The sequence below is a fragment of the Natator depressus genome, chromosome 6, assembly GCF_965152275.1.
Source record: "Natator depressus isolate rNatDep1 chromosome 6, rNatDep2.hap1, whole genome shotgun sequence".
Lineage (NCBI taxonomy): Eukaryota > Metazoa > Chordata > Testudines > Cheloniidae > Natator > Natator depressus.
In genome coordinates this window covers 65,415,348-65,441,112 of record NC_134239.1, presented here as the reverse complement: position 1 = coordinate 65,441,112, position 25,765 = coordinate 65,415,348, and the positions used below count along the sequence as shown (strand labels likewise).

The following is a 25,765-nucleotide window of genomic DNA, read 5'->3' as shown; positions in this document are numbered from 1 at the left end:
TTCTGGCAGTATTCCAGCTCTGGTATTACCTTCTGTCTATCTAAACTGCAGGGGGAGTTTTACCTGGACATGGTATTCCTTATTTTCATTCCTAAATTGGTGTGATACAGTGTCTTTTCCAGTATTCCAGGAGGTGGATACATTTCGATGGTAGGTGAAATATTGGCTGTGAGATATGCAAACTCTAGGTAATGCTGTACACTTACTTGACACTTTTATAAATCACTGGGATTCTTCTGAATGAAAGCTGATATTGAAAAGTAAATGATTACGATAATGCCAAATGGCCAATATTTTGTGTGTTTGTGTGTGTGCTTTTCTTGTGATACAATCAGTAAATTCAGTGTCCAGGAGGTAGTCCCAGGATGATGGGGTGTGTATTTGGGAAATTACATAGTCAGTGCTTTGGGATAGCAAATGAGATTTTCTCATGTCTGTACAAAGGTGAATGTCCCCCACTTGGTTCATTAGACTAAAGCAGCTTGCTATTGTTTTGTATTCACAGCTGGCCTTATGCTGAATTGCAGCTGGAGTGATTTGAATGAGCAGAGGTGTTTCTCTTCATGCATTACTGTATTTGAGGGCAGGTTTTAGACACATTGTGTTTGGATTTATTTTTTCTGTGGAAAGAAGGTTCCTGAAATCCTAACACTGCTGTAACTGGACCTTATTATTATAAAGTCCTGTTATTCACAATTAGTTGGCAGCCCGCCTCTTCACATGTGGTGAATTAATGTGATTATTTTTGTGAAGTAATTCAGAAAAATGAAGGGGTAAAACTCTGCTCTGTACATGAGAGGAAGAATGGTCTAGCTGTTAGAGCAGACATGTTGGGAGGATTCTTGATTTTCCTTACGTGTGTGCCAAAGACTTGCTGGGTGGCCATGGGTAATGGATTTGGGTTTCATGCATATAGTCACTCTTGTAGATAGTGTTGAAAACCGGGACCTTTTATCACCAAACCCCAAAACTACTGCCACCTGAGCTAAAGGAGTAACTGTTTGCTATAAATAAACAGCAGGCTCTTATCATTGATGCAGAACAAGCAATGAAGGAACATGATTACATGCACTTTGCCAGTTTTCAGTGTTGCATATTTAATGCAAATCACTTCAACTTTTTGTTCCTCAGTTTCCTCATCTATATAATGTTGTTATGAAGCTTAGAACTTATCAGTACAAAGACTTTTTGATGTTGGTGCACCGGTGCATGCCTTTAGAATATATGTGTTGCACCAATGTAAAAAGTGACTTGCAGCAGTGTGGCTGCACCAGTTCAGCATACTCATTACCTTGGTGTAGCAAATCTGTACTAGGGGTTTTGCACCAAACCCCACTAAACCTGTGCAAAAAATACTCTTGAGGGAAGTCTGCGCCTAAAAATCCTGCAAAATTCTGCATGTTTATTTCTCTAAATAACACAATATAATCACACCCCTTTCAATTATTTTGGTAATTTATTTCAAAATAGACATACTTGCTGACAGGTAACAATACAGAAAACAAAAGATTCAGGACATGTTTTTTTGACCAGTAGATTTTCCTACTCCACAGAGCAGATAGCAATACTAATATTTCCTTGTATGTCAAGCACAGAAGACTTTAATGATATGTCTACTCATCCAACTTGGCCTCGCAGGGCTCAGGCTGCAGGGCTGTTTTCATTGCTATGCAGATATCTGGGCTCAGACTAGAGCCGGAGCTCTAGGATCCCACTAAACCCCTGTCCTAGAGCCTCTGCTCCAACCCCAGTCTGGAAGTCTACACAGCAATGAAACAGCTCCGCACTGCAAGGCCTGCGAGCCCAAGGTGGCTCGCACAGGCCAGCCATGGGCTTTTCTTTGCTGTGTAAACATATCCTAAAGGGCAGTACATGCTTAGGAGTGAAGTTAGGCCATGATCTGACACAGCACTTAAATATGTGCATAAAGTATCCCCATGGAAACTAATGCTTTGCCAGATTGGGACCTTACTGAATGGCATAGCTAAGCAATACTCAACATGTCACCGTTCAGTCACTGGTCTAGAACTGAAATTGCTGCAGACAATAGATTAGAAGGGCAATGGGAGTGGAGGCTCCAGCACAGCAGTGCAGAGTGCAGGCCACTGGCTGCATGGAGGTGTGGGATCATCCTGCAGCCTGCGCCCCCTCCCTGGGACGTGGATGCGGCAGTAATGCTGCGCCTCACCCTGACACAGCACAAGGGACAGGCCTGTCCCAGAAACACCCCAGGGCCATACCTATCAACTCTGGGCACACTGCGATAGTGAGCAAGAGGGAGGGGCTCAGTATGGTGGTCCACGTGTGGGGTGTAGCTGGGTGGGGATTCAGATGTGGGAGACTCAGCAGGGGTAGGGTCTGGATCCAGGGAGGTGGTCTGCATGCAGGAGTGGTGTCTGGATACAGGGGGTAGGGCTTGGCGAGAAGAGGTCTGTGTGTGTGTGTGTGTGAGGGTGGCAGATGCACAGGGGTTGGGCGGATGGCGTGGTAGCTCCCCTGCGGCTAGGAAGCAATGGGTGCTGGAAGCAGCAGGGGTGTGTGCAGAGCTTCCTGCAGCTGAGGGAGGTTCCTGGGGGTGGGTGTGACCCATGCAGCAGAAGAGGAAGTCCTGTCCCCTTACCCAGCCCAGCCGGAACTAGCAGCTGTAGCCTGGTGCACCATGGGAGCCACTGGCCAAGACATCCCCAGTCCTGCCCCTCCCTGACTCTAGGCGCACTGCGAGAGGATGCAAGCGGGACAGTCTTGCATGCCCAGCCACAGCCCCTGAGGTGGTGATTTCATGTCTCCCAACGCTGCTCCTGATGTCTGAACTAGACCTTGTTCAGGAGTGTTTCCTGGGAGGAGTGCATGAATCAATTATTCTGCGGGGAGGCATTAATTCTGCACTTGCACAGTGTTGCAGAATTCCCCCAGGAGTAAAAAAAGCTCAGTGTAGACAAGGCTTTAATGAATGTTCTCATGGGTGACTTCAATTTTCCTGATATTTGCTGGGAGAGCAATACAGCGGTGCATAGACAATCCAGGAAGTTTTTGGAAAGCGTAGGGGACAATTTCCTGGTGCAAGTGCTAGACGAGCCAACTGGGGGGGGAGCTTTTCTTGACCTGCTGCTCACAAACAGGGAAGAATTAGTGGGGGCAGCAAAAGTGGACGGGAATCTGGGAGGCAGTGACCATGAGTTGGTTGAGTTCAGGATCCTGACACAGGGAAGAAAGGTAAGCAGCAGAATACAGACCCTGGACTTCAGGAAAGCAGACTTCGACTCCCTCAGGGAGCGGATGGGTAGGATCCCCTGGGGGACTAACATGAAGGGGAAAGGAGTCCAGGAGAGCTGGCTGTATTTCAAGGAATCCCTGTTGAGGTTACAGGGGCAAACCATCCCGATGAGTCGAAAGAATAGTAAATATGGCAGGTGACCAGCTTGGCTTACCGGTGAAATCCTAGCGGATCTTAAACATAAAAAAGAAGCTTACAAGAAGTGGAAGGTTGGACATATGACCAGGGAAGAGTATAAAAATATTGCTCGGGCATATAGGAATGAAATCAGGAGGGCCAAATCGCACCTGGAGCTGCAGCTAGCAAGAGATGTCAAGAGTAACAAGAAGGGTTTCTTCAGGTATGTTGGCAACAAGAAGAAAGCCAAGGAAAGTGTGGGCCCCTTACTGAATGAGGGAGGCAACCTAGTGACAGAGGATGTGGAAAAAGCTAATGTACTCAATGCTTTTTTTGCCTCTGTTTTCACGAACAAGGTCAGCTCCCAGACTACTGCGCTGGGCATCACAACATGGGGAGTAGATGGCCAGCCCTCTGTGGAGAAAGAGGTGGTTAGGGACTATTTAGAAAAGCTGGACGTGCACAAGTCCATGGGGCCGGACGAGTTGCATCCGAGAGTGCTAAAGGAAATGGAGGATGTGATTGCAGAGCCATTGGCCATTATCTTTGAAAACTCGTGGCGAATGGGGGAAGTCCCGGATGACTGGAAAAAGGCTAATGTAGTGCCCATCTTTAAAAAAGGGAAGAAGAAGGATCCTGGGAACTACAGGCCAGTCAGCCTCACCTCAGTCCCTGGAAAAATCATGGAGCAGGTCCTCAAGGAATCAATCCTGAAGCACTTACACGAGAGGAAAGTGATCAGGAACAGTCAGCATGGATTCACCAAGGGTAGGTCATGCCTGACTAATCTAATCGCCTTCTATGATGAGATTACTGATTCTGTGGATGAAGGGAAAGCAGTGGATGTATTGTTTCTTGACTTTAGCAAAGCTTTTGACACGGTCTCCCACAGTATTCTTGTCAGCAAGTTAAGGAAGTATGGGCTGGATGAATGCACTATAAGGTGGGTAGAAAGTTGGCTAGATTGTCGGGCTCAACGGGTAGTGATCAATGGCTCCATGTCTAGTTGGCAGCCGGTGTCAAGTGGAGTGCCCCAGAGGTCGGTCCTGGGGCCGGTTTTGTTCAATATCTTCATAAATGATCTGGAGGATGGTGTGGATTGCACTCTCAGCAAATTTGCGGATGATACTAAACTGGGAGGAGTGGTAGATACACTGGAGGGCAGGGATAGGATACAGAGGGACCTAGACAAATTGGAGGATTGGGCCAAAAGAAACCTGATGAGGTTCAATAAGGATAAGTGCAGGGTCCTGCACTTAGGACGGAAGAACCCAATGCACAGCTACAGACTAGGGACCGAATGGCTAGGCAGCAGTTCTGCAGAAAAGGACCTAGGGGTGACAGTGGACGAGAAGCTGGATATGAGTCAGCAGTGTGCCCTTGTTGCCAAGAAGGCCAATGGCATTTTGGGATGTATAAGTAGGGGCATAGCGAGCAGATCGAGGGACGTGATCGTTCCCCTCTATTCGACATTGGTGAGGCCTCATCTGGAGTACTGTGTCCAGTTTTGCGCCCCACACTACAAGAAGGACATGGATAAATTGGAGAGAGTCCAGCGAAGGGCAACAAAAATGATTAGGGGTCTGGAACACATGACTTATGAGGAGAGGCTGAGGGAACTAGGATTGTTTAGTCTGCAGAAGAGAAGAATGAGGGAGGATTTGATAGCTGCTTTCAACTACCTGAGAGGTGGTTCCAGAGAGGATGGTTCTAGACTATTCTCAGTGGTAGAAGAGGACAGGACAAGGAGTAATGGTCTCAAGTTGCAGTGGGGGAGGTTTAGGTTGGATATTAGGAAAAACTTTTTCACTAGGCGGGTGGTGAAACACTGGAATGCGTTACCGAGGGAGGTGGTAGAATCTCCTTCCTTGGAAGTTTTTAAGGTCAGGCTTGACAAAGCCCTGGCTGGGATGATTCGATAGGGGATTGGTCCTGCTTTGAGCAGGGGGTTGGACTAGATGACCTCCTGAGGTCCCTTCCAACCCTGATATTCTATGAATATGTATAGCATGTTGAGAACCTATAATATCTATGCACAGTATTATAATCCTCCTGTGAGTCCCCTCCCCATTTTTCTTGTTTCACATCTTTCAACTACAAAGTCCTGTCTTCTGGCTACCAGCCTTCTCCCAGAGAGCAGAATGAATCTCCCTTTGAAGCCATCTGTGGTGTTCTTTAGTTGGAGAGATTTGCTGGTGAGAGAGCCACGATGTTCTGCCTCTCCCCAGGTCTGAAATATTTGTTGCTTCTGTGGTATTCTTAGCCCTGGCAACAAGATACTGGCACTTGCAGGGTCACAACTGAGGTGTGTTGGACAGAGCATGGTCCAGTTAGTCATTGGGCCCTGGCTACATGGTGTCTGAGATACACGTATAGAGGAGCAAATATTGCCACATAGGCAATATTATCATTTGAGAGCATTAGCCTCTTCACAAACAGACAATTAAAGACTCCTACTCCCACCTAAGCATGCAGTTCAAATCCTTGACTGGATAGACTTTTTTTTTTTATCTTCTTAGACCTGTCTCTGCCCCACACCACTCTCCTGGCTAATCACAGCCAGACTGGAATTTGGCTGATAAGCATCCTTACAATTAATCTCTATAAGAACAACAACAATTAGCTGTCTCCCTTCCTGAGGTATGCAAACTCTTTTATCCCAACACCTTTCCCAAAAAGTCTCTCAATTTATTGGAAGAGCTCCTGTCTGAATAGGGGTCCTAGCCTTTTGACAGAGGTCTTATCTAGCTCATCTCCTTGATGCACAAATGCACAGGTAGCTGTTGGAGAAGATGCTTATTATAGGCCACAGCAATATTCTGAGGAGTGGTTTCTGCCACCAGTGCCCTAGTTAGGCTTGCTGGTAAACAATAATTTGCACTTATCTAGAATGCATGCCTTACTATTCTCACTTTATTTTTAAATGTTGCAGTAGCACCTAGGAGCCCCAGTCATAGACAATGCTGTACAAACACATAACGAACAGTCTCTCCAGCTGAGGCTTTCAATGTACTTTATAGACACTTAATTCTTACAACAGCCCTGTCAGGTAAAATAGGTAGGTTTATTTCCACTTTGCAAAGGGTGAAAATGAAGTGCAGAGATTGCAACTTGTACATGGTCACACAGTAAGTAGATATCAGCTGGGTCCTGTAACTACTTAACTGATTCCTGTCTATTGTTTACCACCCACCAAACATCACTACTCCTAAAAACTTTAAAAATGGATGTCCATACCTTTCTATTTGTAGATGTGGTTTCTGCTGATATCTAGAATACCTTGCTCTTGTATAGCACCTTTCATCCATGGATGTAGCTCACCTGGGAAGGGGCATGCCCAGCAAACTACTTCAATATTCAAATCTTGTTTTATAGGACATTACCCCTATTTATTCCTCTGTACATTTTCCTTTCTCCCAGCTTCTGGAATGCTCAGCTGTTTTTTGGAAATATCCAAAAATGGGTTTTGGTGGGGGAAGGGAGGAATCTCAAAGTAAACGCATCCTAGAGAGCCATTTTATTAGTGAAGAGAAGTGCAAGACCAGCAGGCCATATGGGGGTGTAACAAGGTTTTTTCCATTTTTCTCATGGAAACTTCTAACCGCTGTGTGTACTTTTTACAATACATTTTTTCTTTATCTGTGTCAGTGATACTACCATAATGCAGGAAGTGATGTCACAATATCACCTAGCCTCTTTAATTAAATATGTACAAGATGCACCTTCAGACCAGCTATCTGCCCAGAATTTTAAAATTTTCACCTGTGGAAACAGAGTACTGGAACCATTTAGATGTGTCTGACTAGCAGATTGAGAGGATTCAGAGTCTGGTATTGGATATAGATTATTCTTATTCTTACCTTTTAGAATGCTAATTTGAATCCAGCTGAGTCTGTTGTGACTGAAACAGACCACGCAATGATCTAGGTGAAATGAATTCGTGGTAGGCAGTTCCTATCCCAATTGATAGGTACTTTATCTCATGAACACTGTCCAGCTACTGTCTCAAAATCACTAATTATCCTCTGTTTGCATTCTTAGCAGAAAAGCCAAGACTTCAGTAGTGAAGTTAAACTCCCCTTTCAGCCTCAGTGGTGGTCCCTCCAGGTCAGCATAGGGTGGGGAGGGGGAAGCTAGCACTTCATGCTATACCTGTTCTGAGGATAAACAGTCTCCCGGGCTCAGTCCAGTACTATTTGTCAGCACTAAATTATAATCAGTACTTTTTAAAAATGAAGTAAGATTTCATTCTTGATAGAAATGATCTGTTTTCCAGGTGGGTTTTACATTAGGAAGGTGAAGGAACTTGGCTGTGGGGTTCCATCCTTTGGATCCCCTGTCTGACTTTGCTGTTACTTGTTGGGGGGGGGGGGGGAATTCCTTTTTCATGTTAAGTGCAGACCCTTGAGGGAGTCAGAGAAGGAAAACCGAGCACTACTGACATTTAAAAATAAAAACCAGAGAGGGAATTAAGACCTTTGAATAAGTTCAGAGACATCAGGGAAGGTGGCAGTATCACATAGCCCCTCCGACTCTCTGAAAATCCACTGAGTAGGATTGAACTTGATGTTGAATGTCTTAAAGGATTACTGGATTACTAGGAGATGATTAATTATTCATACAAATGTTGGTTCACTTGGGTGTACAGTCAGTATCATGTGGTTCCTCTTGTAATTAAAGTCCAAACAACACTCCAGAATGCTGTAAAAAGATCTGGGCCCCATCTCCTTCTCTATCTCCTTAATGGGGATAGAGAGTCTCTCCTGCTGTTTTTCCTTTCAGTGTGTTAACCTCTCCCACCCTCTGGTTTCTGTTTTGTGACCACCAACCTTCTGCATGAGAGGGGCTGAAAGACACTGTGTGTTCAATATCTGCCAATATCGCTTCTTAATTGGTTGGAAAAGTGCAGCTTTCCCTTACCATTTGGGGCTGAGAACATTATCTCCAGAGAATTCTGAGCACCCTACAGAAGAAATGGTGACAGGATTGGGAGCAGGAATCAAAATGTCTCCTGCAAGCATTTAAACTCAGCACCAGATTGCTGGAATCCCATATTTGCCCATCCCCTCTGCTTTTTGAAACTTCCCTGCAGAGGGAGTATCATGTTCATAATGCTTGCCCAGCAGCACTCATAGCAGCAGCAGCTGTAGAGTGAGACTGTTGAGGGACCTGGTAAATTTCATTCTGCTGCTACTCCTGGATGAGGAAAAAAGACCAATGTATGATCTGTTGCTGGAGCTGCTCCTTCAGAGAAACAAGAGAGACAGACTACTTCTTAGACAATATCCTGTTGAGCCTCTTGATACTATCTCCTTAAACCCCTGCATCTGTCTCATAAGACTGAATGACATGACAGAGCAGTGTATGGTATGTTGGGTTCATATTGCCTTCTAATGTATTATGTCACATCAGTTGCTAAATAAAAAGCAGGACATGATTCATATTCCAACTTCACATCACTTAAAAATTTCCCTTATGGCTTAAATCGGATTTGGTGCTTCCTTCCCTTCTTTTGTGTTGCTGTCAGCGATAAATGGCTGCCCTCTTTCATTCCAGAGGTATTTCAGTAGTAGATGAAGTAATAGCTATAATTTGAAAAGTGCTGTGGGATGTTTCTGAATGAATGTTAAATAAACAGTAAATTGTGAATGGTACATCAGTTCATGTACAGTAGGACCTAGTTGTATGACATGCTCTTTAGTGTCAATAGATGTCCAGTACAGACGCATCTACTTGGTTCAATACACTTCAGGTTTTTCCAAACATGGGTGCCAGCTTGCCTGGGGATAAGGTCTGGGATGGTGTTTCACTGCCAAGCCTTTCCTTAACCACAGCATGGGGAAAAACATCTAAAAGCTGAACTTCCATAAATAAAGTTGCAGCATCAAACACTGGTTAGCTGATATGTCACCACTGCTGGCAGAAGTGCCTCTTGTGGGAGTACTCTTTCTTGTGGTAACATCATAGATAATGGTTAATGTTCAAAACCCAGTACAGCTGCTGCTAAGTCAGATTTTGCAGACCCCCTGTGACAAGGTCCACTGACTACAGTGGTGCCTCCTGCTGACCATCATGGGGATTAGTTCTGCCAGCTAGTGCACCCTCTCCAGGTGATTGCCTCTCCCATCATCTTCTCTGCCTGCAGACCTGCCTCAGTCCAAGTCCTCTTCATGACTCGGCCATCTGTATTTCCTCCTTCCAGGATGGGTACTACTGTTCAGTAGTCAAGCCATTTCCCCAGTGGAATGAGGTGAATTAGGGGACCTGGGCCCACCTAATACGCTGGGTCCTGACCCAGGGACCCTGCAGATAGCAGCCCCCAACTGGGTCTCCTTAACTTCCTTCAATGGTGCTTCATTTCCATGGGCCACTTCCCGTTGGCCCCAGCACCTTCTCCCTCTTCTCAGGGCATTCACCCAGTAAGTGTCAGCAGCCAGCCAGAATCTCCTTGTTCCCCTGGTCCCTGCCAGCAACTGTTCTGTCCAAGGTGCTACCTTTGTTGCATCTTGCTGGGAGCACAGTTCTCACTCCTTGGGCTCCCCTCAGTAACTCGGTCTTCTCTGCCCTGTATTCCTTTGGTACTAGCTGTCTGGGCCCTGATTGGCTGCTCCATGCAGTCTCCCTCCAATTGGCTGCTTCTTGTGCAGCTTCCCTAGGCTGCTAGGAGGACTCACCTCACCTGCTCCTTTCTGGGAGGAGGTGTGGCAGGCCCACAAGGCCTCTATTAATCACTAGGGTGTGTGATGAACACTCCCTCACACCCCTACAGACCTGCCAAGTCTATTTTCCCCTCTTTCCACTGCCATATTGCCCTTTCTACTACTAGACCTGCTTCCCCACCTCCCCGATACCTGTTTCAAGGCTTATTGCAGAAGGATTTCATAGGAAATCAGAAAATCATTTGTATTTAAAACAACAAAAAAGGCAGGGCCCGATAGTGTTTTTAAAGTCCTCCTCTTCTGTTTCCCTAACTTCTCTCATAATTTAAAGGATCCAGATATACATTACCCAGACTCTCTCACAAGACTTAATTCAAAGAAAATATTTTTCTCCCCTTTTTCTGAAAACCCCCTCACATTTCTGAGCTATCCACATTGCATTCTGAGATTTGTTAGGCCGACTACTAGGGACCATGCTGGAATTTTTGTCAGAAAACAAACACTTCTTAGCAGGAATAAATGGTAATGGCTTTTTTTTTTTTTTTAAATTCCAGACTAAAGTCTAAGACCTTAAGATGTAATTACTGGTGTCTAAGAACACAGTATTGAAAACTGCTTGACTTTCTGCATTTCTTATGGACATTTTCAGGGTTAATGAAATCCTTAAACTAGGGTAGTACTAATGGGCATTCCTCCTTCCCATTTCATGGGGCTTATTGTCATGGAAAAAGAGAACAGGACTAATACTGAAAGTATGGCATGTCAATGTACATACTTATTTTTAGATTTATATACATGACACCTAGCTAGCCCTCTGCTCCCCATAAACACAATCAGCTCTCCACATTACATTTTTGTAACAGCATAACTTTAAAATGGAGTGGCATCTGGTTTTGAAGTTTTGTACCTGAGTGTATGCAGTTATATGAAATTTATGCAAAAATATAATTTGGCAGGCTTATTACCCCCTCCCCCCAGTTAGGTTTTTGGGTGGATTATGTCACTACACATCCTTCTTTAAGGTTCAGTAGCATATTACAGGAAAGAGGTAGCATCCCTCCCACTCATCCCCCAAATAATCAGTACTCAAGTATTTTGCAGAAGTGGTATAACAAAATACTTATTTCTGGAGCACCACATTTAATCATAGATCAGTCCATATCGTTAAATTGCCACAGAAGTTACTTCTACAGGCTTGTGAACCAGAATGATCAGAAAGACCACAAATTGCTCTGCCTTCAGAGCAAAAAGTATAGCCTAGCCAGTTCTTTGACCTAGCCATCCCAAATCAATACAAGCATATAAAAGCTATTTCCATTTGGAGGATGGAGAGGTGCAGAAATCCATCAAGGTGTGATTTGGAATTTAAGTACTTGAAAACTACAGTAATGAGCACAGTAAAAATACTTGGAAGACTAAATTCAGTCTAAAGAAAAAATGTCCAGTCTTTGTACAGATCCACATAAAATAGAGCATGTAGCAAAATCGTCTTAGAAAGTTTAGATGGTGGAATTAAGAAACCTTTGCACAATTAAAAAAAAAATTTACTGCTCAAAATGAAAAGGGTAAACTGTTTATTTAAAAAGAGTGAAACCCAAATTGTTGCTAGATTGACTGTGCTTCTGTAAACTTTGACAAATCAGGAGCCCTGTCACATCCTCAGGGGAAAGGGAGGATGCCAAAACAGGACCGCTAAATTCAGGAAGAGGGGGCTGCACAGATTAATTCTGGCCAAACATCCCACAAAATCAGGTGGTCTGTCTACAGATGTGTACTAGTCCATTTAAATTTTTTTCTTTGTTTGTAAATGTATTTATTTAGTATCCTTTATGTGTGGGGCAGTCTTAATAAATGAGAGCCATATGCCCTGTTTTTGCTTGAGGTTTATTAAAGTGTTTGTTATAGCCAAACACACACTTTCTGTCTCTCTTCCAATAGTTATGGTGTGCTCCTTTGGGAACTGCTAACTGGGGAGGTACCATTCCGAGGAATTGATGGTCTAGCAGTAGCATACGGAGTTGCCATGAATAAACTTGCCCTTCCGATCCCATCCACGTGCCCGGAACCTTTTGCCAAACTCATGGAAGGTAAGAGCCAATTGCAGTGGGAGAGAGAATGTTAATATATTTGTCTCGAGTGCTTTTGATGAGTGCCCGTTTTTGTAAGTTTCAGTAGCTCAGACCACAGAATTAGATGGTTTTACTCAGTGGACCATGTTATTACAGAAGCCAGACTGTCTGCTCTGACTGTTACTGTATCAGAAGACCTCTAGGCTACAGAAATAAAAGCCTTTGTGAAGAGGGGAAGGGGATGTTCGTGTCTTGATTGTGGGTGATGAGCTTACACCAAACCCCCAGATCCAAATACCACCACATTGAGAAAAAAGAAAAGGAGGACTTGTGGCACCTTAGAGACTAACAAATTTATTTGAGCATAAGCTTTGTGAGCTACAGCTCACTTCATCAGATGCATTCAGTGGAAAATACAGTGGGGAGATTTATATACATAGAGAACATGAAACAATGGGTGTTACCATACACACTGTAACAAGAGTTATCACTTATGGTAAGCTATTACCAGCAGGAGAGCGGAGGGTGGGGGGACCTTTTGTAGTGATAATCAAGGTGGGCCATTTCCAGCAGTTGACAAGAATGTCTGAGGAACAGTGGGGGTGGGGGGGGCGGAATAAACAAGGGGAAATAGTTTTACTTTGTGTAATGACCCATCCACTCCCAGTCTCTATTCAAGCCTAAGTTAATTGTATCCAGTTTGCAAATTAATTCCAATTCAGCAGTCTCTCCTTGGAGTCTGTTTTTGAAGATTTTTTGTTGAAGAATTGCCATTTCTAGGTCTGTAATCGTGTGACCAAAGAGATTGAAGCGTTCTCCGACTGGTTTTTGAATGTTATAATTCTTGACGTCTGATTTGTGTCCATTTATTCTTTTACATAGAGACTGTCCAGTTTGACCAATGTAAATAGCAAGGGGCATTGCTGGCACATGATGGGTATCACATTGGTAGATGTGCAGGTGAATGAGCCTCTGATAGTGTGGCTGATGTGATGAGGCCCTATGATGGTGTCTCCTGAATAGATATGTGGACACAGTTGGCAACGGGCTTTGTTGCAAGGATAGGTTCCTGGGTTAGTGGTTCTGTTGTGTGGTTGCTGGTGAGTATTTGCTTCAGGATGGGGGGCTGCCTGTAGGCAAGGACTGGCCTGTCTCCCAAGATCTGTGAGAGTGATGGGTCGTCCTTCAGGATAGGTTGTAGGTCCTTGATGATGCGGTGGAGAGGTTTTAGTTGGGGGCTGAAGGTGATTGCTAGTGGCGTTCTGTTATTTTCTTTGTTGGGCCTGTCCTGTAGTAGGTGACTTCTGGGTACTCTTCTGGCTCTGTCAATCTGTTTCTTCACTTCAGCAGGTGGGTATTGTAGTTGTAAGAATGCTTGATAGAGATCTTGTAGGTGTTTGTCTCTGTCTGAGGGGTTGGAGCAAATGCGGTTGTATCGTAGAGCTTGGCTGTAGACAATGGATCATGAGGTGTGGTCTGGATGAAAGCTGGAGGCATGTAGGTAGGCATAGCGGTCAGTAGGTTTCCGGTATAGGGTGGTGTTTATGTGACCACCGCTTATTAGCACTGTAGTGTCTAGGAAGTGGATCTCTTGTGTGGACTGGTCTAGGCTGAGGTTGATGGTGGTGGGATGGAAATTGTTGAAATCATGGTGGAATTCCTGAAGGGCTTCTTTGCCATGGGTCCAGATGATGAAGATGTCATCAATGTAGCACAAGTAGAGTTGGGGCATTAGGGGGTGAGAGCTGAGAAAGCGTTGTTCTAAGTCAGCCATAAAAATGTTGGCATACTGTGGGGCCATGCGGGTATCCATGGCAGTGCCGCTGATTTGAAGGTATACATTGTCCCCAAATGTGAAATAGTTATGGGTGAGGACAAAGTCACAAAGTTCAACCACCAAGTTTGCCATGACATTATCGGGGATACTGTTCCTGATGGCTTGTAGTCCATCTTTGTGTGAAATGTTGGTGTAGAGGGCTTCTACATCCATAGTGGCCAGGATGGTGTTTTCAGGAAGATCACCGATGGATTGTAGTTTCCTCAGGAAGTCAGTGGTGTCTCGAAGATTTCTGGGAGTGCTGGTAGCGTAGGGCCTGAGGAGGGAGTCTACATAGCCAGACAATCCTGCTGTCAGGGTGCCAATGCCTGAGGTGATGAGGTGTCCAGGATTTCCATGTTTATGGATCTTGGGTAGCAGATACAATACCCCAGGTTGGGGTTCCAAACAGACACCTACAAGATCTCTATCAAGCATTCTTACAACTACAATACCCACCTGCTGAAGTGAAGAAACAGATTGACAGAGCCAGAAGAGTACCCAGAAGTCACCTACTACAGGACAGGCCCAACAAAGAAAATAACAGAACGCCACTAGCAATCAGCCACTAGCAATTCAGCCCCCAACTAAAACCTCTCCACCGCATCATCAAGGACCTACAACCTATCCTGAAGGACGACCCATCACTCTCACAGATCTTGGGAGACAGGCCAGTCCTTGCCTACAGGCAGCCCCCCATCCTGAAGCAAATACTCACCAGCAACCACACACCACACAACAGAACCACTAACCCAGGAACCTATCCTTGCAACAAAGCCCGTTGCCAACTGTGTCCACATATCTATTCTGGAGACACCATCATAGGGCCTAATCACATCAGCCTGACTATCAGAGGCTCGTTCACCTGCACATCTACCAATGTGATATATGCCATCATGTGCCAGCAATGCCCTTCTGCTATGTACATTGGTCAAACTGGACAGTCTCTATGTAAAAGAATAAATGGACACAAATCAGACATCAAGAATTATAACATTCAAAAACCAGTCGGCAAACACTTCAATCTCTTTGGTCACTCGATTACAGACCTAAAAGTGACAATTCTTCAACAAAAAAACTTCAAAAACAGACTCCAAGGAGAGACTGCTGAATTGGAATTAATTTGCAAACTGGATACAATTAACTTAAGCTTGAATAGAGACTGGGAGGGGATGGGTCATTACACAAAGTAAAACTATTTCCCCTTGTTCATTCCGCCCCCCACTGTTCCTCAGACGTTCTTGTCAACTGCTGGAAATGGTCCACCTTGATTATCACTACAAAAGGTTCTCCCCCCCACCCCTGCTCTCCTGCTGGTAATAGCTCACCTTACCTGATCACTCTCATTGCAGTGTGTATGGTAACACCCATTGTTTCATGTTCTCTATGTATATAAATCTCCCCACTGTATTTTCCATTGAATGCATCTGATGAAGTGAGCTGTAGCTCACAAAAGCTTATGCTCAAATAAATGTTAGTCTCTGAGGTGCCACAAGTACTCCTTTTCTTTTTGCGAATACAGACTAACACGGCTGCTACTCTGAAACCACATTTAGAGTATTTGAAATCTAAGTCTACTTCCAAATTTTGCAGCTTGAGCCTATTTCTAGCTAATACTATTATCACTATTCTATAATCAGAATGGTCTAGTGCAGAGGTCTTAAATCTCTGGGGTGCACTGCCCTAGAGGGGCACGGCTGGGGCCCTCACCAACCCCCGCAGGGAGGAAGTGACTCCCTGGCCACACGCCCAGGGATTTGCCGCCAGCCACAGCTGCCAGCCCTCCCAGTTCAAGGTCCCGGGGCTCTGCACCCAGCCACAGCTGTAAGCCTCTGCCCCTGGCCAAGGGTCCGCTCCTGACCCCAGATGCGGCCCCAGCCTCTGTCCCCTTGCCCCTGTCAGTGTCTCTCCCACCCCTCACCCCCGCCGCCCCCCCCCCCGGAACCACAGCCCCACTCCCAGCTCCATGGGGTTGGGAGCACAGATAGGAGTAAGGGGGGGTGCGAGGTAAAAAGTTTGCGGACCACTGGTCTAGGGGATTGAACTCTTGGCTGGGGATCAGAAGGTCAGAGTTCTATTCCTGCTGTGCTGTTGACTTGGTGGGCCACATTAATGTATTCAATGGAATAGTACCTGCTTACAGTATTGACACAATAATTGAAATGAATGCATACTTGTAGTACACCAGTGGTGAAATGGGCCTGGTATGTGACTTTTGATGGGTCACTTATCTCACAAAGGAGGGTTGTGAGGCTTAATGTGTATATAGTTCTCGTGCTAAACATCATCTGTGTCCCCCTCGATCTGGTAATGTCATACTCAAATTTGGGGGGGGATTTAAGCATGACTGACATGCTGAAAAGCCCCAGGTGGTTGAAGGTTTGTTTAAAAAAAAAAAAAACAGTTTCCAGAGGTGAGTTATAGTATGAATATAGTACCAAAGGAAGGAATAAAATCTTTTGTAGGGTGCAATTCAGGTGATGGCCCCGATGGGTTCTCTGGCTCAGGGGACATTTGCAGAGTTAAAATAGCCATCCACTCCAGACCAATTCTTAATTTTTATCAAAATATGTATATAGAATTCTAGAGGAATGCTTAGAACTTCTATATTGTGCCTTACAGCTGAGGCTCTCATAGCACTTTACAACCGTTACAGAATTAAACCTCACAGCCCTCCTGTGAGTCTGGTAGTATTACCCCCACTTTACAGATGGGGGGAAAACAGAGGCATAGAGAGGTGAAGTGACTTGTTTAGTGTCACCCAATGAGTTAGTGGCAGGGCTGGAAATAAACCCAGAGTATCTGACTCCCCCTGTTAGTGGGATAGACTTGCCTTTGACTTAAGTAGGTGTCACTGAGAGGTTTGTCTGCTTCTGGAATACTTTTGTCTCTCTCTGTCCTTTGATACAGATTACAAACACAGTTCAATTAAAAATCTAGAATTCTGTGTAATGTTTTGCTAAAACAATGAGCCATAGGATTACAAACAATGGAAGTGCAGCTACAGTACATACATCTGCATTACTACAACTATGACCTTAAGTGACAGTCTGGTTACGAAATTGGGTAACCAACTTGTCGAGTGGATGTGATTACCAAGAAACTACTGTAAATGCACACTTGAAAGTATAGTAGCCACTAAAGATGGAAACAAAGTAACTTGTTCACTGAGATTCCCCTGGTCAGATACACAGGACATGCTATGGGATCAATGGGAATCCGATAGTATGCCAGTGAATTTAAGTACATCACAAAGAATGCAGTGCAGCAAGCTCTGTCTAAAAAAGCTAATGACAGCATCGAGTAGTCATAGTTTCAGTGCATTTTATACTGACAGTGTTTCTTAGGAGAAGGATTCAGAGTTTCTTAAAATCAAACGTGGGTGTTGGTGGGGTGGAAAATATTGGGAGGTGTGAAATATTTCAACCCAATACCATAGAATAAGGGAATAAGAAAGCAATCACTTTCCTCCCCCTTCGTCAAAATTGTTTGTCAAAAACACCATTTCCCTTCTTGGTGAACTCTGGTTCCCCTAATGCTGATTTTGCTTTTGAGTTACTGCCCTGGTGGTCTTTACTGAGATGACAAACCTGAACTTGCCCTCTTCAGAGAAAAGATTTGTAAGTTACAACTGTCCTCATTAGTGCAGATAATGACAGTTCTAGGGCTGGGAAAATAAAAGCCATAGACCACCTGCATAGTTATTAAGCTCACTCACTCATGCACTTGGCTGGTTGCAGTGCTTTGTTTTACACTGGGTCATGTTTGCTTTGCTATGCTTAAAAAGTGGATAGAGGGGCAGGGATTATGCCCTTGGCAATTTTTCTGTATTACCCATCATCACTAATTGGTCAGCATCAGGGAAGCTACGAAGCAGTTTTGGACATCCCTGGTTCTGCACATAGATATAAGAGGCATCTTGTGAGCCATAAAAACAAAAATTTTCATTCTGTGTTGCTTTTGGGACCCAGATGTCTAAAGAACAGCATCCTGATGCACAAAATCTCAGTACAATAACTCCTCACTTAGTCGTCCCAGTTAACGTTGTTTTGTTACATTGCTGATCAATTAAAGAACACTCGTTTAAAGTTGTGCAATTCTCCCTTATAAAGTTGTTTGGCAGCCACCTTCTTTGTCCACTGCTTGCAGGAAGAGGAGCCCGTTGCAGCTAGCTCGTGGGGGCTTGGAACCAGGGTGAACCGGCAGCCCCCCCATCAGCTCCCCGTTCCCCTAAGTTCCCTGTGCGGCAGCTGCCCAGCAGGCTATCAATTGCTGGCAGTTCAGCTGTCCCTCCCCAACTGTCATGTGTTGCTCCTGCCCTCTGCCTTGGAGCTGCTCCCCCAGACTCCCGCTTGCTGTGCCGGGGGGGAGGAGGGGCTAATGTCAGGGTATCCCCCTCCCCCCTGCTCCTGCACCCCACTTACCCCATCTTCCACAGAGCAGGGGGATGCACGACAGGGCTCAGGACGGCGGGGGGGGGAAGAGCTTCCCGACAGCAGCTGCCATCTCATCTTGCTAATTAACTTAAAAAGGCAGTGTACTTAAGAGTCAGCTTACTTAAAGGAGCAATGCGTCTCACACACACACACACACACTCACACACACACACACACACACAATGTGTGTCTCTGTCTCCCATGCTATCTCCCCTCCCTCCATTTGTGCTGCCTTGTAGAGTGTGAGGCTACATTAACAGTGAGTTAACCCTTGAGGGCTCAGCCAATTGCTAGTTCATCATTTAGCAGTAAGGCATCCTCTGGGGAAATATCCCACCCTCTGACTTCACCACCTCAACCAAGCATCAATCATCATCACTGTGTACCAGTATTAAGTTTTAAACAAAATTTATACTGTGTGTATGCATTGTGGCAGAGCTCTGACCTTGTCCCCATGGGTCCCACGCTTCCAGGCGGTTTATGCTAGCTTCAGAGGCTCACTGCAACCCTCCACATAGCCCTTCTCTCTCTAGTGCCAGGGGATACAGTCTACTGAGCCCTTTTCATCATAAGCCAGCAAGGAGGCTGGTGAGAGAATTCCCACGGTTTCTGTTGCTCCTACGGCCTTATACCAAAACAGTTTAGCCTCCTCTCCTGACAGGGGCCTGTTTTCCCCTCCCAGGAGGTGTTTCTGTAATGGCGGGTTGGGGGGAACCCGGGCCTGCCCTCTACTCCAGGTTCCGGCCCAGGGGCCCTAATGGTAGTAGCTGTTGGCAGCCAATCTTTCACTGCCAGAGTTGCTACATTTCCCTGGGCCACTTCCCCACAGCTCTCCTACTTTTCCCTTACCAATGACTTGAGGGTGTCTTCATTAACCAGCCCTTCAGCTGCACTTGCTCTCCTCTGCCTGACTGAAGTGAGCCCTTTTACAGTATCAGAGGGGCCTTAATTAGAATCAGGTGGTCACATTAGCCTAATGGCCTCACCTGACTCTTTGCAGGTTAATTGGAGTCAGGTGTTCTTATTAGCCTGGAGCAGCCCTTGCTCTGGTCAGTCAGGGAACAGAAAACTGTTAATCCAGTGGCCAGTATATCTGCCTTCTGCTACTTTGCTGTAGTGGGCGCTGTCCAGGGTCCTCTGCTCGGTGTCCCCATCCGGTTCCCTTCGTTTGACCCTTTGACCGCACTCCTGTCCCTGTTGTTCATTAGTTGTCCCCCGTAATTACTTGGTTTCCCAGGTCCTGTGGATCTCCCCCTTAGGCTGGGGGGGGATCCTTTAGCAGTGGGCGAGCTTCGCCCGCCCACTTCCTGGATCCCAATAAGGCTACTTTGCTGTACCCAACTGGCCTGGGTCTATCACAGTGTGTGTGTATGTGTATATATATAGTCTTTTGTCCTAACCCCCCATTTACATTAATTCTTATGGGGAAATTGGATACATTACAATTGCTTAATGTCGTTTTGCTTAAAGTCACATTTTTTCAGGAACATAACTACAATGTTAAGCAAGGAGTTACTGTATCAAAATTCCCAAATGGAGAATTGCAATAATTTCAAAATAAAAAAAATGCAAAATCAAGATCCCAGCAGAGTCAAAAGGGATAAGAAATAGGAGTTCAGACTAATCCCTGGTGTAACTGTTAAATGAATAGAATTATTGCAGGGATGAATTTGGCTCATGATGTCTTCTAATCTAATTGGCAATTTTAAAATTATAAAGCATCAGTAGAATGTTAATGTTCTTAGAATGTTCTAAACTTCCCTTTTTATGGGGGAGGGGAAAAAAAGCAGGCAATATCCCACTTTCTTGCACAACTTCTCTTGGTCATGTGGGAAGCCTGTGCTTCAGCCCCTCCAGGTATTGGTGAGAAGGGATGGTTACATTTACACATTGGGAAGGCCCTCTGCATTACAGCATCTGTATCTGCAACTGGGGGTTGAGGTTGTTGTACTCTGCCACCTCTGGGACTATGGTCATGTGATAGACCTTTCCTATCTGACTTCTTGTTGGGGCTTGGCATGAAGGAGTTCTCTAGCATTAAAGGGAATAAGTGTATGACTCAGGCAGGAATCTATGAAGACTGCACTAGGAGACAAAATGTAGAATGATCAACTAACATTTGCTGAGGAAGGGGGCCTACATTTGAGGTGAGGGGGTGGAATGACTGGGATTTTCCTCATCATGAGAGTTTCAGATCCTCCTCTTAACATGATGGTATCTTTAAAAGCAGGATCTTGGTAATTTAAGAGTTTGGGATTTTATTATACCCCATTCTCTATTTAATCTCTCTGGCCCACATTGCTATAGTACCTGAGCATCTTTTTTATACTGTTGCCTGTTAGGAGCTGCTAAGAATTGTACATGTTGTGGTAAGATGGTGCCTTAAATTCTGTATTTTGGGAGCTATATAATAGAACAAGTTACTGCATTTTGAGTTCACGTTTTGAAACGTGGCAGCTCAAATCTGGTTTAGATTAAGTGGGAAAAGTTGCTTGTTCTTTGCTCATGTAAAACAAACAAACACCACACAACTTGGTGTCAATGACCGACTGTGTCATGTATATTGCAGATGAGAATTGAAGATCTATAGGATATATTTTTCACTGCAAGGTTAGCTCAGGATCTTACTCAGTTGTTGCCCCTCACCTCCCTTTCATCCACACACTCAGCCCTCTTAGCTGAGTTAAGTGGTTCTTTCAACCTCAACTAGCTGGCGTGTCTGAGCGTATAGGTTAGAGCCCAGCTTTGCTTTCACTCAAACTGGTAACCTGCTCACTTTGCAGTGAGGTTGCAGGCTAAATCACAAGAGTGCTGATAGTCCTTCAAGCCTTCTCACAATTCCTTCTGTGTGCAGGAGGACAGATGAGTTCTCCTACAATTCACTGGAAAAGAATCTGTGTTCTGCTAACTGCAGCAAAAAGAGCTATGAGACATGCTCACAGAAGTCACAGAGAGGCTGGGGACAGATATTAATACCTGGTGGTAGGGGCCCCCTGGTGTGGGCCTTACATGCTAATTGCATTTCTTGGGGGGAGGGATAGCTCAGGGGTTTGAGCTTTGGCCTGCTAAACCCAGGATTGTGAGTTCAATCCTTGAGGGGGCCATTTAGAGATATGGGGCAAAAATTGGGGATTGGTCCTGTTTTGAGCAGGGGGTTGGACTAGATGACCTCCTGAGGTCCCTTCCAACCCTGATATTCTATGATTCTAAGTCCTAGCAGCAAAAATGGGGGAGCACAGCACCAATGAGGACACAGTAACTTGGGTATGGCTTTGTATTGTGGCTGCTCGCACCCAATCTAGGCTAATTTAAGTACCATTCACCCAATTAACTCTGCAGTAAAGTGCAGAAGAAGCTTGTACTAACCCTTGCTTCTCTATGCCGAGCTATGCTCTCAACAGCAAAATCAGTCTCTGTTCCATAACCACTTAGAGTTTTAAGCAAAGTATTTGGGGAAAATATTTATGCTGTGTGGTTTTTAACAAGCTTGGTAGTGTAGTTATCTATAAACTGAGTCAGTCTCTAACAATATTTTATTTATTTAATATTTATATTTCAGTAGCATTTAGAAGCCACCAAATCAGGACATATTTAAAATGACAGTCCCTGCCCCAAAGAGCATAGTCTACAAGAGAAGACATGAGGATGAGGTTGGGGGATGGGAGAGGCAGGGTAACAAAAATGTGATAGTGCACAATTCTTAGCCAGTCAGAAGGAGTAAACACAACTTGCCACCTGCTTAGTCTCTAACCTCCTTATTCTGATGTTTAACAACTTGCTTGCTTTTGTCCTGTTTTAGACTGTTGGAATTCTGACCCACACTCACGACCATCTTTCGCCAATATACTAGACCAGCTCACTACCATAGAGGAGTCTGGCTTCTTTGAAATGCCCAAAGATTCCTTCCACTCCTTGCAGGAAGACTGGAAACATGAGATCCAGGAGATGTTTGATCAGCTCAGGGCCAAAGAAAAGGTAAACAGGGAAAAACATTCCACTCTCATGTTATCTTGGACTGTGATCTTGTCTAGTTTCACAGCCTAAACAGTATCATCTTTGTGTGTTGGTTTCTTTTACTGGCATTTTTAATATGTACATAAAGGGGTTGGAATGGGAACAAAATAGGTTGTAGTACTCTTCCATGCTGTGTCCACACCTAAACCTTGTCCGCTTGTGACATCAAAATGAGAGTCCAGTCACAAATACTGAAGATTTTCCATAATATGGTAGTTCCTCTCCATTTTTCCATGTGTCACCTGGCAGTGAAATTGTTAACAATCACGACAAATACATTATCATTAGGCTTATATGTCAACACCCAAATAATATGGAAGAGGCAGTTCACATTCTCAGATCTATTGTTTCAGGCTGCCTGAAAATTCAAGCAAACATCAGTATTGGTTACACGATGGTCATCTTTTCAAGGTTTTGGTCACAACCACAAGGGCTAGAGACTTACATTTTTAAAAAAAATTATATTTCAGATACTGGAGCACAAGGTACATCTGTCAGCCCAGTTTGACTCTTTGTAGGGAATTAGCTCAGCTCATCATGTAATCGGGAAGCTTTTAGAAATGTCAGTATGCCTGTGTTTTTAGGGGTCTCTTGACATAATCATGCTTGTAATGGTATTGACCTCTTTCTATCACCAATCATACAAGTTTCCCACTTGATTGATTTAGTTGGTATGGCACTAAATTTTTCAGTGCTGTTCTAGGTGTCAGTTACACACGTACACTTAAAATGTACTGGATTTGGCCTGCACCATATGGCCTGCAGGATCAGTGACCAGATTGTGACACATGGAGCCTCTAACCTCTGTCCTCGCCAGGCTCTGATCTTGAGACCATAGGGATTGTCAACAGGCAAGAGCAACAGTAAAGACAAAATGGAAATAGCTTCAGAGGATGGATCAGTGAGAAGAGAAGCTCAAGTAGATAGAGCTGTTGTACCCTGATTTGCCCCCTCCCCATTGCAGGAGTTCTCAATGTGTCTGGAACTGATGCAAGGCCAGGGGAAAAGAAACACAGCTGGTGGCTGGCTCACTTAAAAGCTATCTGCCTTCCATATACTTTATGGTCTCTGCTACAAATAGTCATTGGAGTCACTGAAGCAGCTATCGCCCAGCTACTCCCTACCCCATTTCCTCTGTTTTCCTGGAATGCACCAGCAGGTCTCTTTGCCTTCCCTTTTCCTCCTTCCCCTTCTCCATAGTAGCACTGAGCTCTCTAGTAAGTGTAAGAGAAACGCTGGGTGATTGAGTGTGGCAGCAGACTAAGTGGAGACAGCATTAGAGGATAATAAGGACAAGGGGATGTCCGCCACCAAAAATAAAGGATGCTCAGTGAATGGGGGTGGAGTTCTCATGTACTGTCAGAAAAGGGAACATAAACTGCAGCAGCTCTGTTACTGCCCTCGTAGAACATCTGCTTACTATGGTCAGTATAAAAAGGGGGGACGAAGTCTCCATCAGTGTATTACAATGGAATGACTTAATATGTCCACCAGTAGGGCTGGTGGATATATGCCTAACCAAAGTTAAGGGAACGATGAGCTTATCTATAATGAAATTGTCACTTAAAGGTCAATTTGCTTTAGGCTCAAATGTTAATTTACGGGTTGAGTGAGAAGGGGCTCTCTGTTGTTTTGTGTTTTTTAAACCAGCCCAAAAAAAAAAAAAACCTTTATGTAACTAGGAATGTGTTAAGAACTTTTTTTAAATTACATGTGGTGGTGGTGTCCGTTGGTACACATGGTACAACAGGATTATGTTAGTGCTTTAGAGGCAGAAAATGAAACCGCTCTAATTAGTCCAAGTTCAGTGTCCAGTTTTAGTGATGTGCAAACAGTAAACAAAACCATCAATTGTGAGAATTAAATTTTAAAATTATTTAAATGTGTAATTTTTCTTAAATTTTTCAGATCAGGAACTGTCTGTTTGTACAGTGCATAGCACAGTGGGACCCCAATCCCAATTGGAGCTCCTGGTGCTACTATTATAGAAGGAAAAATGTGAATCATCTATAGCATTCAGAAAAGGACATTTTGAAGAATACTTACTTTGACAACGAGTTTTTTTTTTTTGTTTGTTTTGTTTTGTTTTTAATAAAGCTTATCATCAAGCTTGTAGGACGGTATTACAGATAACAGTGAGTGAGGTTACCAAAAAAAAAAAGACAGAAGGAAAGAAAGAGAAGGAGAGAGAGAGAAAGAGAGAGAGAAAATCAGTTTAAAAGTGTGTTTAAAATTTAACAGTATGCTTCCAAACCAAAAGGAATTAAAATTGAACTCTTCAACTTTTACCTCTGCAGTGAAATTGACCAACTGGAGATAATTATTCTGTGATTTTCTGAAACCTTTTGTCCTTGTGGTGAGAAGGAAGGAATGTAATGGGGAGAGCAAAGGATTTAGAGATCTCAGGAACAATTAATTCCAGTTGATCCATTTCATCAACAAAGGGCAAGGTGAAAAGTTAACTTTAAAGTCCTCCATGTTCACAGGGATGCTGCACCCTACCATGAATTGATAGGAACGACCTCTATATAATGAACATTTAAAAGGAAACAAATAAACCTCACTTCATCTCTCTTGATAATGTTATTGTATAGATTTGTGTTAGAGCTCATAGACTCAGTCTTTAAGGCCAGAAGAAACCATCGTGATCATCTAATCTGATGTCCTGCACATTATAGGCCGCAGAACCTCACTCACCCATTCCTGCAATAAACCCATAATCTCAGCTGAGTTACTGAAGTCCTCAAATAATGATTTAAAGACTTCAAGTTACAGAGAATTCACCATTTACTCTAATTCAAAGAGCAAGTGACCCAAGCATCAGAGAATGGCAGAGACCGTGGGGCTCTATTGCCTACTTGACCTGGGGGAAAATTCCTTCCCAACTTCAAATATGGCAGTCAGTTAGACCCTGAGTGTATCAATGAGACCCACCAACCAGATATCTGGGAAATAATTTACTATAGTAATTCAGAGCCCTCCCTATCTATTGTCTCATCTCTGGCCATTGGAGATATTTATTTCTAGCAGTTGCAGATAGGCCACATGCCATCGTAGACAATCTCATCATACCATCCCCTCGACAAACTTACCAACCTCAGTCTTGAAAGCAGTTGGGTTTTTTGTCCCTGCTGTTCCCCTTGAAAGACTGTTCCAGATCTTCACTCCACTGATGATTAGAAACCTTCATCTAATTTCAAGCCTAACTTGTTGATTGCCAGTTTATATCCATTTGTTCTGGTGCCAACATTGGCCCTTAACTTCAATAACTCCTCTCTTTTGTGTTTATCCCTCCTAATGTATCTATAGCGAGCAACCATATCTCCCCTCAGCCTTTGTTTTGTTAGGCTAAACAAACCAAGCTCCTTGAGTCTCCTCTC

General features: G+C 44.3%; 1 protein-coding gene across 2 annotated transcripts in view; it reads left to right on the top strand.

The window, feature by feature from the left end:
* The window catches only part of MAP3K9 (mitogen-activated protein kinase kinase kinase 9), a 77,856-nt gene that overhangs the window by 32,606 nt on the left and 19,485 nt on the right, over positions 1 to 25,765 (top strand). Inside the window, exons 4-7 of one of the 2 annotated variants that reach the window (XM_074955578.1) lie at positions 52 to 150; positions 4,013 to 4,159; positions 11,989 to 12,137; positions 22,171 to 22,346. In XM_074955578.1, coding sequence (XP_074811679.1) covers positions 52 to 150; positions 4,013 to 4,159; positions 11,989 to 12,137; positions 22,171 to 22,346 — 571 coding nt within the window. The remainder of the gene's footprint in view (positions 1 to 51; positions 151 to 4,012; positions 4,160 to 11,988; positions 12,138 to 22,170; positions 22,347 to 25,765) is intronic. The other variant, XM_074955579.1, reaches the window with a different exon arrangement.